General features: G+C 40.1%; 1 protein-coding gene across 2 annotated transcripts; it reads right to left on the bottom strand.

Moving 5' to 3' along the window:
• Positions 1-3477: 3477 nt before the first annotated feature.
• Positions 3478-17459, bottom strand: LOC131471019 (sodium- and chloride-dependent transporter XTRP3-like). Of its 2 annotated transcripts, XM_058647220.1 has the most exons (11): positions 17223-17459; positions 13605-13745; positions 13137-13228; positions 12785-13012; positions 12588-12698; positions 11359-11600; positions 10144-10306; positions 7736-7937; positions 6543-6702; positions 6239-6404; positions 3478-5257 (listed from the first exon to the last, which is right to left on the bottom strand). In XM_058647220.1, exons 1-11 carry the CDS (start codon positions 17344-17346, stop codon positions 5087-5089), a joined length of 1800 nt encoding a protein of 599 aa, XP_058503203.1. In that variant the 5' UTR covers positions 17347-17459; the 3' UTR covers positions 3478-5086. The 2 variants fall into 2 exon arrangements, with proteins under 2 accessions (XP_058503203.1, XP_058503204.1); XM_058647221.1 differs by lacking the exon at positions 17223-17459 and having other exon boundaries at positions 13159-13228; positions 13605-13736.
• Between the last annotated feature and the right edge of the window lie 217 nt (positions 17460-17676).

Below are 17676 nucleotides of genomic sequence, written 5' to 3'. Positions count from 1 at the left end.
TTGATATGTGATGTCTGCTGAAAAGAGATAATAAAAAAAGCTGTTAAGTCATTATAGGAGTGTTTTTCTTGTTGCCCGATGTTTTCTATCAGTAGAAAGTGGAGATTGTGGCGACAAACTGTCGCTCACAGCAGCTGTGGTGCTGCTGCTGTTGCTGCAATATACTGAGCTCCAGACTGAAAATCAGAGTGTCTAGTTTTTCTTTGTACCTTGACAGCGTGGCGTGAAACATCATCAGTAACAGGTTACACTTGTAGACAAAGGAGCAGAGCAAAGAAGGAAATAGATAAGGATAAGGAGATAAGAGGTGAGGCAATAATGCAACAGCACCAACTTGCTTTTAAATGGTAGACAGAAAAAAAATCATGTTATAGACCTACTTTCCAGAAAGGTTGGGAGGGTTTCATGAAATGTAATAAAAATGAAAACTCTGTAGCATGTTGAGTCACTTTTATTTAACATATAAAAGCAAAAAAGAAGATTGTCAGTGTTCTGCAAAGTGAACTTGTAGCAGGTGAGGGGACACACCCTACTCAGATGGGATTAGGTGGAGTAATGTCATTTTACCACAGCACATCTGTAATATTAACGGCCAGTTCGCACGGGATAAGAAATCTCAGCAAAACTACCAAAAGTAGGAGGAGTCAATCGATTTACGCACCTCCGTCACCTCCTAAAACACCTAAAATGTGAAACTTCATTTCAGTTTGGGGAGAACGTCAGTTTCGGAGGCAGTTTGAGACCGTGGTGCAAAACCACACCATTTGGAAAGAGATTTATCGAAATAGTTGATAAATGTCCAAAGGTTCGGAATGGTGTTTGTCGTTTGCCTAAAAACCCCTGAGGTTTGCCACAGACTCCTCCGATTGCCGAGTGTGAAACTGACTGCTTCTCCAGTTCTTCAAGTTTGAAAATCCACAGAAAACTACTTGTAAACAGGATGTGACGTAATATTTTATGTACTGCTGGTCTATTTGCACAGGTTTCTTATGACCTGAGGTCATTTTTCCATGACGTGATTATAAAGAAGCTCTTTACCTCTCTATCACCATTTTATGGCAAACCTCATAAATGAATTGACAGCCACTTCAAAATCAATATTTTTCTCAGTGCAAGATTGTAAAGAATTCAGGTCTTTCACCATCTACAGTATATCAAAATGTGAAAAACATTTTTGGGAAATCCTGGTGTGTAGAGGTCAGTGGAGGAAAGAACATCGAGGCCTCAGGCGGTTTTATGTGAGAAACTGTCATGCTACTGTAATGAACATATGGTAGGGAGTGGAGGTTTGGGTTATAAAAACCTCCAGTGCCTTGGGAGTGCCTTGGAAAATCATTGACACTTAACCATAGTCTGCTGCTGTTACAAGAAATGTTACCTGCCATTGTGTTACACACAGAGGAAGCCATGCTGTACATCAGCTCTGTCACTTCTTGTCAGTTTGTCGGGTATGAATACGAATGGCCAAAACTGCTGGTTTGTCTTGGTCACAAAACAAACCAGCCTGTTATTGTTCTTGATAACAATAAGTGGCAGCTCATGCGCCATAAAGCAAAGTGACTCTGATGTTATCACACTATTGGACTGACAATTGTTTGTCAGGGTCAATAAAAATAAAACCTGGGTTAAGACGTTTTAGGAGTTTACTGGCAGCACGAGTGTAGAACAACCTGTTGTGTTGCACATGCTTTCCTTGGAACATGGAGGTGAAATCTGCTCTGAAGCGTCTCCTTCATCCCAAAGTCTCAGCAGCAACATCTCTGTAAATCTGAGATTTACGACATCAAGTGCAGGATGTTATCAATTGTTATCCATCAGATTGAGCGCTTTAATGATAGCAGTGTTTTGAACGGTTTTGATCTTCTTGTAAATGCAAGTTCATTTCCCCAATCATTGCTTTATTACAGGTTTGTAGCTTCCAAGCCTTATTGTCTTCCTCTATCTGTATTTAGTGCTTTACTGCTCGTATCATTTGAAAATATCATTTTCCCTTGTACTTTGTAACACTGTAAAAAAAAATCAAAGCTTTTATTCGATACTTGTATAACTGCTGCGCTAGATTAGTACAACCTTTAAATTCGGCTTATATCCTCTCTAATTACCTGTGTCAAAACACCCACACACGTTCATGTCTAAGGTGAAGCCAACGGCACACACAGCATTTAAATGCATGTTAACATGTAGATTGTCTTGAAACATCTCGTTTTGGTGCGCTAACATTTGAGCACCTGTTACACCAATGGATTATGCCATTCATGTCAAATAGGGGTGGTTAAAAGTCATTCACATAAAATGAGTCCAGTGTATACAATTTAGGAAGAGTTGAATATACTCCCCATTAGTGTCTGTGTAGAAATATATCATCGCTTTAAAATAAAATAAAATAAATAAAAATAACAAAGTGGAACTTTGTAAGTCTGGTAAATCTACGGAGCTCCCCCTACAGTTTTGGAGTAAATACCGCCGTAAACATCCATCCATCCTTTGTCCTCACTGTTTTAAAAACCAGACGGAGGAGAAAGTGGTAGACAATGAGTGAATGAATGAGTGAATAACGCGACTGAGAGTTGGACGCTGTTTTGAATAAACCTTTTTCACAGCAGATATTTTCAACATGAAATAGTAGGACAAACACAGGTTTTCCCCCTGATGTTATTATGGTTTCATTCCAGGGTTGTATTAATTTAAAACTGCATACCTGTTTCCCCTATTGCCATGACATGGTCCAATTAACTGATTAACTTATTTGCTCTCTCATCATCATCCTCTTCCTCACATATACTTCACAGTGGCACAGTGGTATAATGACATTAGATGAAGATGTGAGCGAGTGATAAGGTGACTCTAATTATTATTATTTAATTTATTATAATTTTTGTGTTAATTATATGATATGATATTTATCATGATATGATAATGATGGAATTATACTGTATGGTCGGTATAGCATTTGCACAGTGCTGTATTATAAAATGTAGTATTAGTTCACCGTAGTGTTGATTCTGGAACGCTGGTGCTTTTTGTCTAGATTGTGCAAATACTGTAATGTTCTTTCTGGCACATTTGCTACACAGGGATCAGACGGACGGTGAGGAAAACAACAAGCTTAAAATGCCACTTCAGATTAGCCTCAGTGAGCAGGAGGGGAGCCGGGAACTGCCACAGGTTGACCCTTAATTGTGTGTAATGACGTACTGTAACGCCACTCTACTCTATGATCTACATTATGCCAACTTTAATGGGGGGAGATAATGTGACAAAAGGCTATCGATGGCCGTCTCCCTCCTTATATAAACACTTGTTATCTTAGACCAAAGTTCCATACTTAGATCATATGATAACAAAACCATTTTCCATGATCCGCTCTGAACGTCAACATTTATCTTTCGAGAAAAAGACACATGAAGTACACATGGTTGTCATTGTTACCGACACCTGAACAGCAGCTCGTCGGCTCGAGTAGAAATCGAGAACAAATAAGGAAAAGTCACTTTTATTTATTGAGCGTCTAATCATTAGGTCTTTGCACGACTTATTATTACAATATCTACATAGTTTACACGTTCAGTGGTGTTGTGTTACATTTGTATTTGGCTCTGTAAGTTATAATACTGGTCCATAGAAATGACCTGATGTGCTTGGTTGTGGAGAGGGTATGTATGGTGGTAAATGTCAGCCTTTTTAAAACAAACAAACAAACAAAACAAACGACAAGCAAAGATCTTTTCTTCAAAAAGTACTAAAAATGTGATAGTTTTCATACATCAATACATCAACATTCATTTTCAAAAATAATTCCAGAAGTAAGTAAGGCAATAAAATGGTTCTAGTGGCAATAGAGGGGGGGGACACACCTGAATCCTCCTGTTGGATTATAATCCCACTGCACAAATTAAAAGTTTTCGTGGTATGAAAAAAAATATCTAACCTCCTCAAGCACTGCAGCCAATAGGGTAAGCTACATTTTGTATGTACATCTATATACTGTACCTATATATTATTACCATTGAGTTAACTAGTATGAAAATAACAGCTATATTTGCCATAGATATTTGCACAATTTAACAAATTTGTATCTACATTAATAACATGTTCCACGGTTAAGGTGCAGAAACTGCAAACTGAGACTGAGTGAGGAATTTTTCCTGCTTCATGGAATGCTGTGAAATGGAATATCTTTAAGTGGACTGAGTGGAATCTGGCACAAAAGAGTAACTTACGCGCAGGTTTCCAGACACACCTGGTGAACTGGGTCCAGACCTTATCCAGACTTTGACGTTCACATATTATGATGAACACAAAGGGAGATTGTCTTGGGTGAAACACACGTTCACACAACAGCAGGAGAATCTGGGTGAGGGAGTGACACATGGCTCGAGCATGGAAAGGAAAAAACCCACTTGCCAAGTCACTGGCTATAGATTATGAAGAGTTTCTCACATTGAATATTATGGAGATTGGTCATAGGGAGTATATAGATTTCAGTGCATGTCTTAAAGCAGCTACACTATATGGACAAAAGTATTTGGACCGACTCCATATTAAAGAGGAGAGGCTGTGGCTCAGTAGGTAGAGAAGGATGTGAGTCCTTGGATCCTCCATTCCACACGTCAATCTGTCCTTGGCATTGGACGGGTGTGTGCATGAGACGTATGCAGTAGCAGAAACTGCATTTTGTGCGTGAATGGGCACATTAGTGTAAAAGTGCTTTGTGTGGCCTTTTAGAGACGAAAAGAAGGTTTATAAATGCAGCCCATTGACCAGATTAGGTTCTCTTTTTGAGGAGCAGAAATTTCCGATATTTAATATCGATATTTGTCTGGACTTTGTGTCCCTCGTGCCTTCAACGGTCTCCTCTTTGAATAGAGCACTGTATCGTATTGTTTGCACACAAAAGAAGACCTCTGTCAAGAGGAGAACGAACCTCAAATGCTTTCAGCAACGGGAAATTTGGTGATGGGGGGGTGGGGCAAAACAGAAGACTGAAGTTAAGAAACACAAATTACCACTTATCATATGCTAGTGTCTTTCACACTGTAGGAGACAAATGTTGTGTTGTGTGTGGAGGTCAGGGGTCACAGGGTCACTAAGCAGACACTGTGCTCAGGACATTCTCCCTCTTATCATGACGTCCCTGTTTCCTCTTCTTGCAGAATACATACAGAGCTGTGAGGGGAACACAGCTGACCGAGGACACCAGCAGCAGCCCGATGAAGACTTGACCAAAGACAGGATATTCCATCACCACAGTCTTACCCTGAGGAGACAGGTACGGTTATCAGGACACATCAGGGCAACTTTATAGATCTGTTTAGCACAAATTGGCCATTTGTGTTGGGTCTTTACAACACCTGTTATCACAAACACAGACTGTTCAGTCCATTCACCATGTACCCATGTAACCCCTGGTTACATCACCCAATCCTCTTTCTTCTTCTAATAAATTCTTGTAGGCTGTAGACTACAACTGCAGGTTATGTCACCAGTTCTTCCCGCCTTTTTGACGCCCTAGTGTTCCCTTATTAACCCATATTTAACCAAAAGAGCATTACACAATTCATATTTAGTCTTTTTTTGGCCATAGTTAACATAGATAAGTTGTAAGCAGACACTTATTCACTTTCAATCACTGGCTGTTGACATGCTAAAATTAACCAAAGAGTTTTAAAGTTTGCAAGACGGTGTGGGACATGAGCACAGAGTAACGCTGGGCATAAAAGTAATGTCTTATTTCCGTAATTTTGGAAAGAAATCAGGTAACCGTGCCCTGTAATGGCAGTAGTAACCTTAAAAACAATAAGGTCGCTTATATGTGTATTTAGCAGATACCACCTTACTCAAATGCACAGTATCCCTCTTTTTTTCATGAATAAGTTCAGCACTCTCTTTGTTTTCCTACTGTTACCTCACACTGCCTTCTTTAACCTGGAAGGGACCTTGTATTGTTGTGTAACATTAAGACTGACCTAATGCTCTTTGCACCCTTTTTAGCTACAATTCCCATAACTGTGCTTTGTGTCTGACTATTACTTAAGTATTGTCTGACCACAGGTTTCTTCATGTCCCTGTCTTTATGTCGCCACACTTTATATCACTGATGGCTGACATATTATGAGGATTCAACACAACTCTAGTTGCATAGTTTGCTGCTGCTTGCTGTTATATTACGAGAACACTGCACGACTGACCACTTTTTGGGAAAAAAAGATGGAAAAAAGTAAAAAAGGCCAACGCTCACCTGCTCTTTGTCCCATGCCATGTAGGTGGGTGTCCCTCCTTGTATGTAGTTGATAATGTAGACGATAAATACTGCGACAAGAAGTAGGGGACTGACGAATTTCCACATGATTTTCCAGTACCAGTTTGGACGATGACCAAGCATGTCTTCTATGTCTTTTTCAAACCTAAAACAAGTAGATAATGTGTTAAAATCAGTAAGATTGAGAGCAGCAATGCTGCTTGTTTTCCACTTTAACAAACAGAAGCTGAGCTCAAGGGCGGTGAATGTGGATATCAGCGTGCCACACAGAACATACACAAACCTGTTCATTCCGTAGACGTAGCTAACAGTTATGATCTCAATGAGGACGACAAACAGCAGGGAGAAATTGGCCCCATAATCATTAAACATGGTAAACCAGTAATTCCCTGATGTGGTGGTGAAGCTGAGGCCCAGCAGGAGACAGAACATGCACACCAGACCTGCAAGCAAACCACAGCACTCACACACATGGATACCACGGGTGCACATTCAATTTACAATTACAATATTTTTACATGCACTCCAGGGTACAGGAAAAAAACTGTCCATTAAAACATTTAAACCCACATTTTACTCACAAGAGTTGACCTTTCTTCAAATAATTAAATAAATAACAGTGATGGTTGGGATTGTGTAGATTTCTCAAATCGATGTAGAACTAAATAAAGGCAGTGTCGCTCTCTCTCAGATGTTTTTATTGTGCTAATGTGTCTGTGTTCCTGAGGTAAGTATGAAGCACTCCATGGAAACTAATGCTCTTGTTGGGATGAACCCCCGCTGTCTGAACGATGTTCATCATAAATCCTCAGCTTTTTTTTGAATGCCAGTAAAAGTCACAAGTGTGTACACAGCTCCGTAAATCCCAATTAAGTCATTGGTCACTTAAACCTTTGCCTGATTGGTCACAGTAACGCAGGGCAAATAATATCAAACAAATGCCTTGAGACCAAAGCAGATTAAATGGGCCGGAAACAGATAAATTCTGTCTGTTCTGCAAAGAGATGTACTACCTACTAAAACTCTTCTGTGAGCAACTGGACCCAGTTTATGGGTTTTTGGGAGTTTCCAAGCACTGATTGGTCAGAGTGTTGTCACCGGGAGAGTCATTAGTGTGACATCCAACAAAAGAATAAAAAAAATACACCGGGGTCCGTCTACAAGGTTCTGAGGTACTGTGAAGTAACAGAAAAACAACGTGCCTGATACCCAGACCCGAGTAGAGTGGAGCCAATTAGTGCTAGAACTGTACATGGAAAAGTGTGCACATTGGTGACCAGCATCGACTGTCACTTTCACGTTTGCATGTGTACTCTACTGCAACAACTAGTGGCACTGAAGTATTGCAGGATTAAATTGTTTGTTTTAACAGAAGTGAAGAGTTATTCCAACATTTCTCTCTTGGTCTTACACTAGGCCCACACAGTAAAACATGGGCTAATGTCAACAAGGATAATGATGAAGTCCAGATCTTACCATTACACATCTCGGTGCTCATACGGGAAAAGATCTTGAAGTCTCTCATTGGCGTGATGACGGCAGTGATGTTGCCCAGCATGCTGCCCATTCCCAACAGCAGGAGCATGAAGAAATACAGCACTGACCACAGCTGCGGCAGCGGCATGTTTTTAATGGCCTCACTGTACACTATAAAGGCCAGGCCGGCCCCCTCCACTGCCTGAAACAGAGAATTTACAAATGAGGAGGACACTCATTTGGGCTTTTGAAACTTCTGCATCCACACTTATACGTTGTCAGCATTTTCAAATAATAAACTGCCCCCATACTAACAATCTTTTTTTCCTTAATTGTGTTTTAACACATTTAAAATCCTACATGCCTATCTTGATTTGGAATCAAATGATGGCAGTCTTTTTCCTGAAGTCGCCTTGTACTCCAGTTGTTGTTGTTGTTATTATTGCATATGTCACACAACAATCATCAACTGTTTTTAAAAAGAGTGACACACACATAACTCAAGGTGTAACAGCGTCTTACACAATGTTTATATAGGCCATTGATACCTGCTCTGAGGTTAGAGAGTGCAAATAAATTCACATTGTGTGCAAACAGCTACCGAGTTGACATATGTTAAAGGTGTGTTCACTCAAAATTGTAGAGGCAGCAGCTCTTTATCTCGTCTGCATATATAAAAGTTTATCCATTTTCTAAGGCAAAACCGTATGTTCAACATGGCAAAGGGAGAAGTTCCGCAGTAGACACACACCCTATGTGAATAACAGAGCTACACCAGAATATAGTGAGAATTATTGGTACGGTTCGAGCTACATCCTCAAAACTAAGCTTGTCTTGAGCCTGTCTCTGCCCTAGTGTGTTCTCCATTCCACCTGTTTCTCCTGGTCTATCTTCATGTATAAAGAAGACCACAGTTAGAACACAAGGAGCAACAGACCGGCCTAACATCACCATCATTAACAACATATTAGAATCACATAAATTGACTCTACAGACACTGACAACCTCTCTCTGGAGGTTGAAATCAACAGACCCATTGAGAAAGCTGCCTAAACTTTATCCAGGCTTACTACTAGCATCTGGCAATGAAAACCAAGGCCAAATGTATGATGTTTGCATAATGAGCAGTCTCCTTCATGGTTGCGAGGCATGGACAGAACAGAAGTTACACAAGTTCCATCTGTGTAGTCTTCACTGCATCATGGAATTTCATGGCAAGACAGGATACCAAACATTGAGGTTCTGTCATACGCAGATCTTCCAAAGGTTTGCGCTCTGCTGCAGCAGTGCAGTCTTTGATGACTGGATCATGTCATCAGGAAGAAGGTTGACTGTACACCGAAATATTTTATGGAGAATTAGCATTTGAAAAGACACCAGTATTGCAATTAAAATACCTCTGCAAGTGGGACATGGTAACCCTTGAAACTGACCAACGTTAATTCCTCCCTGCATTTGACACATCCTTCACTAGGAACCTTCCTAGAATTAGGAGCAATGGGCTGCCACTGAGAAGCACCCAGGGTGCTACTGAGGTTAGGTACCTTGCTCCGAGGCACCTCAGCTCTTGACTTGTCAGAATTCAAACCCTCTGGTTACCCAATTTCCCAAACCACTGCCCACATGTCTACCTCCCAAAAGGTAGACATGGGAGCAGAGTGCAGAAGATCACAGCACCTAGTGTTGCATGCTCCATCAAACAGGCTCTGCAGCCACCACAGAAGTGACTGTCACTCCTGCATTGGACTTATCAGCCTTATCCGTGTTTGGCCACATGGGCCTCCCATGTCACTGACACCAAATGGGACCTGCATCATTTTCCCACTTCAAGCCCATGTCCACTTAGAAACTTCTTAGGTAGCTTGGAAAGGGTCCTACGTGGGCAGGGGCTTGAAGTTGGTAAACACAGATGAGGCCACCATGGAAACCACGGACAAACCCACTTGGGACCCATATTGTTAGCCTGAATATAACCCTTATGGGGCCCACATGGATATGCTGGTTATACTATTATCTCTTTCTAGCAATTTCTTCATCTTACACTTCTACACGCCTTTGACCTCACCTTGATCTTTGATAGTTGGACATTTGCATGCTCCTCTATTGCCAGTTTGCTTAAATTGGATTGATAAAGTGTGTGTGTGTGATAAGTTGATTGAGCACTTAAGTCTCATGGTGCACAACCTGCAATTGATAGTTCTGCAAAGCTAGGAAAGCTGCTGTTTTCAAATCATAACCAGTGCAAGGATTTCAGCTTAAACTTTAAACTCCAAATGTAACCTTCACTTCACAAGCATTTCAAACAGTCCGTACATCTCTGTCATCAACAACAACAACAACAACAATCAATTAATTCATTTAAAACTGTTTTTTTCCCCCAGTGTGTTTTGTAATCATGAGGGACATACAGTGTCTAGTTCACTCTCCAGGTCACAGACTTCCAGTTTGTCTTCGATTTGAGCAAACTGCTCCGGGTATGTTGCGTTGAGCTTCGTAATCCAGTCAAAGACAGTGTCAATGGTGATGCTGTCCTCTGCTAGATCAAATGTATTCAGCAGCAGCATGCGTGACCTGGAATAGAAAAAACAACAATATTCTATTAAGAATAGTATAATAATAGCATTATTGGTATGATTGTATTATTAGATATCACTTGCAATATCGTTTACCTCTTGCTCAGTGTGGTTTGGTATTACATTCGTGGGTGTGTAAGAGAGAATATTAGGCTAAAAGGTGTGAACATACTTAACTAAATCTCATACAGCACAAAGTGTTTTTAACAGTTCCTCATGGCCTCACCATAATGAAGAGGACATAAAAAATACATTACATACAGCATAATAATGCATGAAAATACAGAGAGTTAATTTTAACCATGGCACTTGAGAGTCATCCTCCTGTCACTTCCATTTTTACTAACCAACCAAAACCTGGGACCTTTAATTAGTAAACATATTCAACAAAAAAAACCCAAAACAACTAATTGTCAGAACCACCTCTCCTTCACAACAGCCAGCTGCTTTACAAGTATGTATTTCCTTCATCAACTGATTCAAAAGCTTTCTTCGGATGATGGAGGTTTTTTTAAGCATGAACAAAGGCCAGTTTGAATTACTTCTTCACAAACCTGAAACTTTAATTATAATAATCACAACATCTCCCCCACCTCTTTCAACAGATTTTTACTTCCCACAATTTTTTAAGCTTTTCAAAATTCTGTTGTCTTCTCGCCCCCATTGTTGTTCTCAATGCGACAATGATTCATACGCTCATGCTGACTGACCCAATGTCTGCCATGTTTAAATGAGCTCTGAAGTAATTGCCAAAATAGAGGTAGCTGCAAAGTCCATTGTGCAATTTCACCTACATTATTGGCAGTAGACACACTGGTAAATTTATTAGCTCACTGGCACACTGGTTACCTTCTGCCATTTCAAAAAATAATTACAGTCAAACAAACAATGGTCAACTATCTTTCTCCTACAAGATCTGAGATTAAGTGTAAGGAGGTCACGAGTCTGAATTGTTTCACTAAGTAACTAAGTAACTAAGTATTATTTGGCTTTTCTCTCGTATCAACTTTAAACTGCACCAATTCCAAAATAACAATGACACACACTTACCTCTCCAGACAGTTCTCAAAGTTGAGAGTGGCTTTAAACCCATAGATGGCAAAGGTAACGATGCTGGCAAAGATGGATGTTCCACTGTTGATGACGGACACGGCGATTGCTTGGCGCTCAAAGTTGTTGTTGTACTCGTTGTAGCTGGCAAACGCTATGAGTGATCCAAAACCCAAACCCAGAGAGAAAAAGATCTGAGTGGCCGCATTTATCCATGTATTAGGGTTGGCAAGCTGTTCCATCTGAAAGCACATACACACATGCACACATGGTTTGGATTAAAGAGTAGATTAAAGGGGTCGATTAAAAAGAGGGTATATTCCAACAAAACAAAATAAGCATAATGTCAAACTAATCATTCATCCTTAAGGAGCCTCTAGGTGGTTCTGCCCTCTGCTGGTAATTACTGTTTTCTCTTTACATTGCCCTAGGTTGGTTGAATTCTGAGTGACAACGTTTGGCCAGTATATTTATTTCCCCTAGCCAATAACAGCAGGTGGGGCAGGTTACAGCCAATCAGGTATCATGATTGGCAGACATGGCACCTAAGAAATGCTAGTCAAGTGAGGTGGATAAAAGCCACCATTTTTGAATGGCAGGTTTTGGAAAAACAACGGCTTACTTCTCGGTTTGGCCTTTATGCACTGGTGAGAACTGGAGGAAGGGATGGAGATAATGAGCAACACAAAGGTGGCCCTGTTTCTGTGAGACAGGTAAGTGCTAGCGGTTAGCCTAAGTAGTTCATAGGTCATTGGGGATGTGGGGCAAGGAGTTGTCAATCATGGCTACCAAAGTGTTGTGGACCTGTTCTTTGGGGGTCACCATTCTACCTAACAGCAGCAGCAGCAGCATTATCACTCTCATTCTTCACCATGTTTATGTCTATATGTAACGCCGCATCAGAGCACTCTGTTATCCTATTGGTCATAACAAAATCTAACATGGTAGACTTCTCGTTGGGGTGTCGCTGAGCACCCCAAACGCCAAATCTCTGTTCTACAAATATGTTACACTACACGTCTGTTCATCATTCCAGACATTCATAATTGGGTCTAACATTGGAAATGTGTCGCTCCTTCGGTTATTGCAGGGGGAGCGCTGTTGTTCCCACCATGAAATCCACCCCCCCCCCCCCCCCACACACACACACACACACACAGTGCACAGTGAGTCTTCACATGAATTTATCACATTTCAATACATAGACCTCATCTCCAACACAAACTTACCTTTGGTGTGAACATGTACTGGATACCATTGAGGGCACCATGAAGAGTAACACCGCGGATCAGGTAGATAAACAGAACCACATATGGAAACGTGGCTGTAAAGTACACCACCTACAGATGAAGCCAAAGAGAATTGCTTTAAAGTTGTCCATGTACAGTTTATGTGCTTCCAATATTTGCCCTGGGACTTTGCTTACCTTTCCGGTTGACTTCACTCCGCGGATTACAAACAGGTAACTAATTATCCAGGCAAGAAGGAGGCAAAGTGCCTGGCTTGTATGAATGCCTCCATTCACATTTATAGAAGGAGAAATGTTAAGCGTTTCCCTGTAGAAAAAATACTGGGTGGGTGTCGCTTTTTCACACTCCTCCAGAAGTCCTGTTTGGTTGGCGTTGACCGGGCAGTCCGACCACGGCAGGACTGACTAAGTAGGACATGAACACAGAAGAGTATAAGTGCGTTATCTTACTGCCCAAAGAAGAGCCAACGGGTTATGTGCGAACGTTGAAGAAGTGCTTTTAATTAGATTTTTTTATTTAGCAGCTCACTTGAAATGAATTAAAGAAGTACCAGAAACTCCATGCATTGATGACGTTGTAATAGAGACACAGATACATGGATGTCACAACACTGGCAAGACCTAAAACAAGAGAAGTACACAAAACAAAAGTTATAACTGTGTATTCGATGGTATTGCTCCAAAAGATTGTGTCACATTCACTGTGAAAGTACCCAAAGTCAATTTATGCATGTGAATACATATTCCAGGAAACTGGCATGTGCCTAAGTCTACATTTTAAAGGGTTATTACAAGGTCTATCAAACAATAGAGATGTCAGCATAGGTGTTATATTCTCTCGCTTGCATGTTTCAGTCAGCAGACATGCAGCTATGTTCTGGACTAACTGCAAGTGAGAGAGGTATTACACTAAAATGTGAATTTCTCTGTGAGATGAATAAAGTATCTATCTATCTATCTAATCCAGTCTGAATGCATGTATGACATAAGCACTTACCCACTCCTCCCAAATAAGGATTCATGGCACTCCATGCCCCAATGCTACCAAGACGCATCTTCTGACCAACGGCAAGCTCCATGCAGAATAAGGGAACACCCTCCAGAACAAGCATGATAAGATATGGAATCAAGAATCCACCTGAAGTTGGAGAAATAGTTGTACTCAGTTGGGATGCAAAACCCAACCCCAAAAAACAACTTTTCAGTTGCACATGTAAGCCAAACGACAATGGAAGTCATGCATTTGAAGTAAATAGCAAAACGTATGGGTACAAGAACTAAGGCTGCATATCCAATTTTAAGGTACTGTGTGTACAACCAGGTGTACAACCAGTTTAGAACCGTTCCATTCTCTGGCACCCTTCCCTTGGGGTACCAGAGTAAAATGGTACAGTAAGTTCAGGGTAGCTCCACCCACGACAGTCAGCTGAAAATAAAACGTCACTCCCTTGCGATCGGTGTAAATATTCCAAGGAAGTCGAGGCAAATACACGCAGTCTATTCTCATACAAAGTTTGACGTCTTGTCGAGACAAACAGCCACAAACCAAGAAGAAATAACGAGCTGCTAGACGTCTTCCATTGTTGTCTGTTGTGTTGTTGTTGTTCGTTAGATACGACGTCACATGCCTACCTACCAAGTAAAGGTACGGTTCTCAGTCATAACGCAAGCCTGACCCAGGGCTTTAACATTCAAAATTGCGTCGTACTGTACCAAACCGAACCTTACCATGATGGAAACATAGCATCATGTAGCCTTCAGTAATTCATCCTCAATCCCTGCCAAACAAAAATAATTTCACCTGAATTTTACACACTGGACCTTTAAATAAAGTCAATTTAAAACTGGAAAAGCAAGTTTTAAAGGAGATCCTGTACAACCAAAGAGTAACTCAACAAATTATATATATCACTAGTAATTGGTATCAAATAGGTTTGATTTTAAATCAATTTAATCTTTAAATGTTTTTAAAAAATCAAGTTTTCCCACACTGGTTCCCTCTTAAACTTGAGTGTGGACTTACAGTGGTCATCTGAATGTCTGCTCTTAGACATGTAACTGTATTTTCACTAAACTGTGTGACTAAATTAAAGGCTTTTACTTAGAAACTGTAAAGAATGGAACGAAGGCAATTGCACAGCAGGCTGTTGTTATGTGTCTCCACAGATTTGCTGCTGGGAAGTTACACTTCCTGGACAGCTAATTGCAGTTGATGTGTGCTCATTGCTCAGTTATCCGTGTGTATGAGACCAATAAAAACATAATTCTTCCATTTAACCACAACCAAAACTCCATAAAAGCAACATTTCACCCTCCCTTACAGGGGAATATTTGAACATCTTATATTTTTGTGGCCAGTGAACAGATCTGTTTTTGTACACATGTATATGACAGTGCTGAGCTGCAGACCACAACCACAGGCATTATGAGTGTGATTGGTGAACAAATGATACAACCTTTCAAAATAACTCAGTGTCACCAGCTCTTAGTTGTAAATAGTAATTGATATTTTGAGGTCAATAATTGTGAAATATGTAACATTCAAAATTATTATTATTATTGTTGTTGTATTGTTGAATCCAACTAGGGCTGCAACAATTATGTGATTATAAATTGATTACTCAACTAATTTTGTCAACGATTTTGATAATTGTTGAAGCAGTGTTTTTTTTTTTTCAATAATTAAAAAAAGTTTCTCCGGTTGTTTTATAGCTCCTTAAATGTGAATATTTTCTGGTTTATTTGCTCCACATAACAAAGAAATCATTAAAATTGATTGAATCATTTTGGTTACATTTTTGTTACAATTGACTTACAATCTATAAACAAAACACACCAAATCATCAGTGTAAGAAGATAAACCCAACCCTTTACCAGTGCACATCTAAATAATGTTTTAATCTTCACTGTAAATTCATGTCAAATATTTGGGTTTTTTCTTATTCTGTAGTATTTAACACAACATTTTCCACTTTACCCATTACCTTTGCTAAAATGCTAATGATTCTGATTGTACAAAAAAGAAAGAATGGATTTTGATGACATTCCCTATCCAGATTCAGAACTTTCCAGAGCATCAACTTTTTAAAACATTTTTTTTTAAGAATTGTTAAACCTTGTGTTATAACCCCAGAGTCGTATTTTCACTTTCCTCTGCATGTGTGTGTGTGTGTGTGTGTGTTGAGGGTGTGATGGGCTGCAGGTGTGCATGATTGACTGACAGGTGTGTAAGTGGATCCTGCATGGGAGCTGATTCGTCCTGCACAGAAGGTTCCACTATAAGAGGCCGGACTCTCCTTGCTGCATTGGGCTCGCTATGATCCACTTCCAGCCAGACAGCAAACATCTTGCTTGTATAAATAAACCAACTAGTTGTTCTCTGTATCTGGTAGTTTATTGATTGTTGGGGAAAAAGGGAGCCTCTATTCTTCAATATTCAAATTAACATGCCTGTTTTTTTTTGTTGTTCTTTTTTTTTGGCTTGATATGACTCAGGTTGGATTCTTCTGGGCAGAGAGGACAGTCAAATTCAGATGTAAAACATGGTTATGATTGTGAAGCGTTAAATCTTGTAATGAGCCAAACTTTGTTTTGGAATTTGATCAACATTAGCTTTTTTTTTATCTGAATGTCCTCCTCTGATTTTGTATAGTAGCGAGTGACAAAGATACAAATAGTTAGGAGTAAAACTAAAGGTTGCCCGAAATATAAACAACAAACAGATTCATGAAGTTTGCACTTAAGTACAGGTTATTTAAACTTGGCTCTTGTTGTGGCCACAGAGTGTAAAGTCTATTACTGGCTTCAAACTGTCTAATCCTCCCCGCTAATGACCCCCCACTTGTTTATGGCTTGCTTCAACTTTGAGTCCATTGGCAGTTGAACAATTGCTCATTCAGCGCGATAAGGATTCATTTGGATAATAATCACCCGAAACAATCCACCTGCGTGACTCAGATTATTGGAAATACAGTACGTCAGTGAACTGGGGGTAAATTATTCCAGATGAACTCCTATCAATCTGTTTCAATGTCAAGTCAAGTGTGTAAAAACTCCTAAGAGTCCTGTATCTGGTAGGGTTTTGATGATGATTTACCCAAACACAATGCAACTGGACTTTGTCCCTGTTTCAGCCAGGTTACAGGATGTTTTGAAAGTAAAATGTAGCTTTCCCGCTGTTTGACACAGAAATCATGTGTTCAATTCTACAGCACATTCAAAACAATCTTAGTGGTTTGTCGGCCAATGTACGCCACACCAATGATTCAATAATTCATAGATTATTAAATGAATCGTCAACTGTTGTGTTCGGATTTTTCAGCTTCTTAAAAGTAGATATTTTCTGGTTTCTTTGCAGTGTAATAACAAATAAATCATTAAAACTGAATCATTTTAGTTTGTAGACAGCAAACAAGACATTTGAGAACATCATCATTTCCAGGTTTGGTCAACATTTTTAACATTTTCTTACATTTTATGGACCAAACAAGACAATTCATCGAGGAAATAACTGACTATTTTCAAGCCTGGATCCAAATAAATACAGAAGGCTATCATCTCCTATACTGTACCCAGACTGTGTGAGAACATGTACAGGCTGGAATCAGCCTCTTACCTCCGCCGTGCATTTGACACAGGTATGGAAACCTCCACACGTTCCCCAATCCGACTGCATATGAAACGCATGCCAGCAGAAACTGTATGGGATTGTCCCATTTGGGTCTCTCCTGATTTCCCATGTCTGCGTCCTGTGAATGTCTTCAGCTTCAGAGTCAGCGAGCAGGAGTGTGTGTGTGTGTGTGTGTGTGTGTGTGTGTTTTTGTGTGTGTTCGTCCTGCGGGCGCTTTATAAGCTGCTCCCTGTAGTTGTAGCAGGAGGTCCTTTGGCAACATGATTATTTGTGGGTCATCAACTTGACCTATGGTGTTGTAGTCAAGAAGACAAGCCCACAGCGACTGAGGCCAAGACAATTCAAGACACTATAAACTTACATCACTTTTATTGTTACATGCGGAAAAAAAATACTTGCAGTGACACAACAGGTATATACATACATATACATATATATA

The sequence above is a fragment of the Solea solea genome, chromosome 13, assembly GCF_958295425.1.
Source record: "Solea solea chromosome 13, fSolSol10.1, whole genome shotgun sequence".
Taxonomy (NCBI): Eukaryota; Metazoa; Chordata; class Actinopteri; order Pleuronectiformes; family Soleidae; genus Solea; species Solea solea.
This window is presented reverse-complemented; position numbering and strand designations above follow the sequence as displayed.

Excerpts from the sequence above, each read along its gene's own strand:
- LOC131471019 (XM_058647220.1), bottom strand. The coding sequence starts at position 17,346 with ATGGGAAATCAGGAGAGACCCAAATGGGACAATCCCATACAGTTTCTG. Across the intron at positions 7,938-10,143 it reads TGGAGAGTGAACTAGACACT|GCAGTGGAGGGGGCCGGCCT; the intron begins GTATGTCCCTCA and ends TCTCTGTTTCAG. Across the intron at positions 5,258-6,238 it reads TGGCATGGGACAAAGAGCAG|GGTAAGACTGTGGTGATGGA; the intron begins GTGAGCGTTGGC and ends CTGTCTCCTCAG.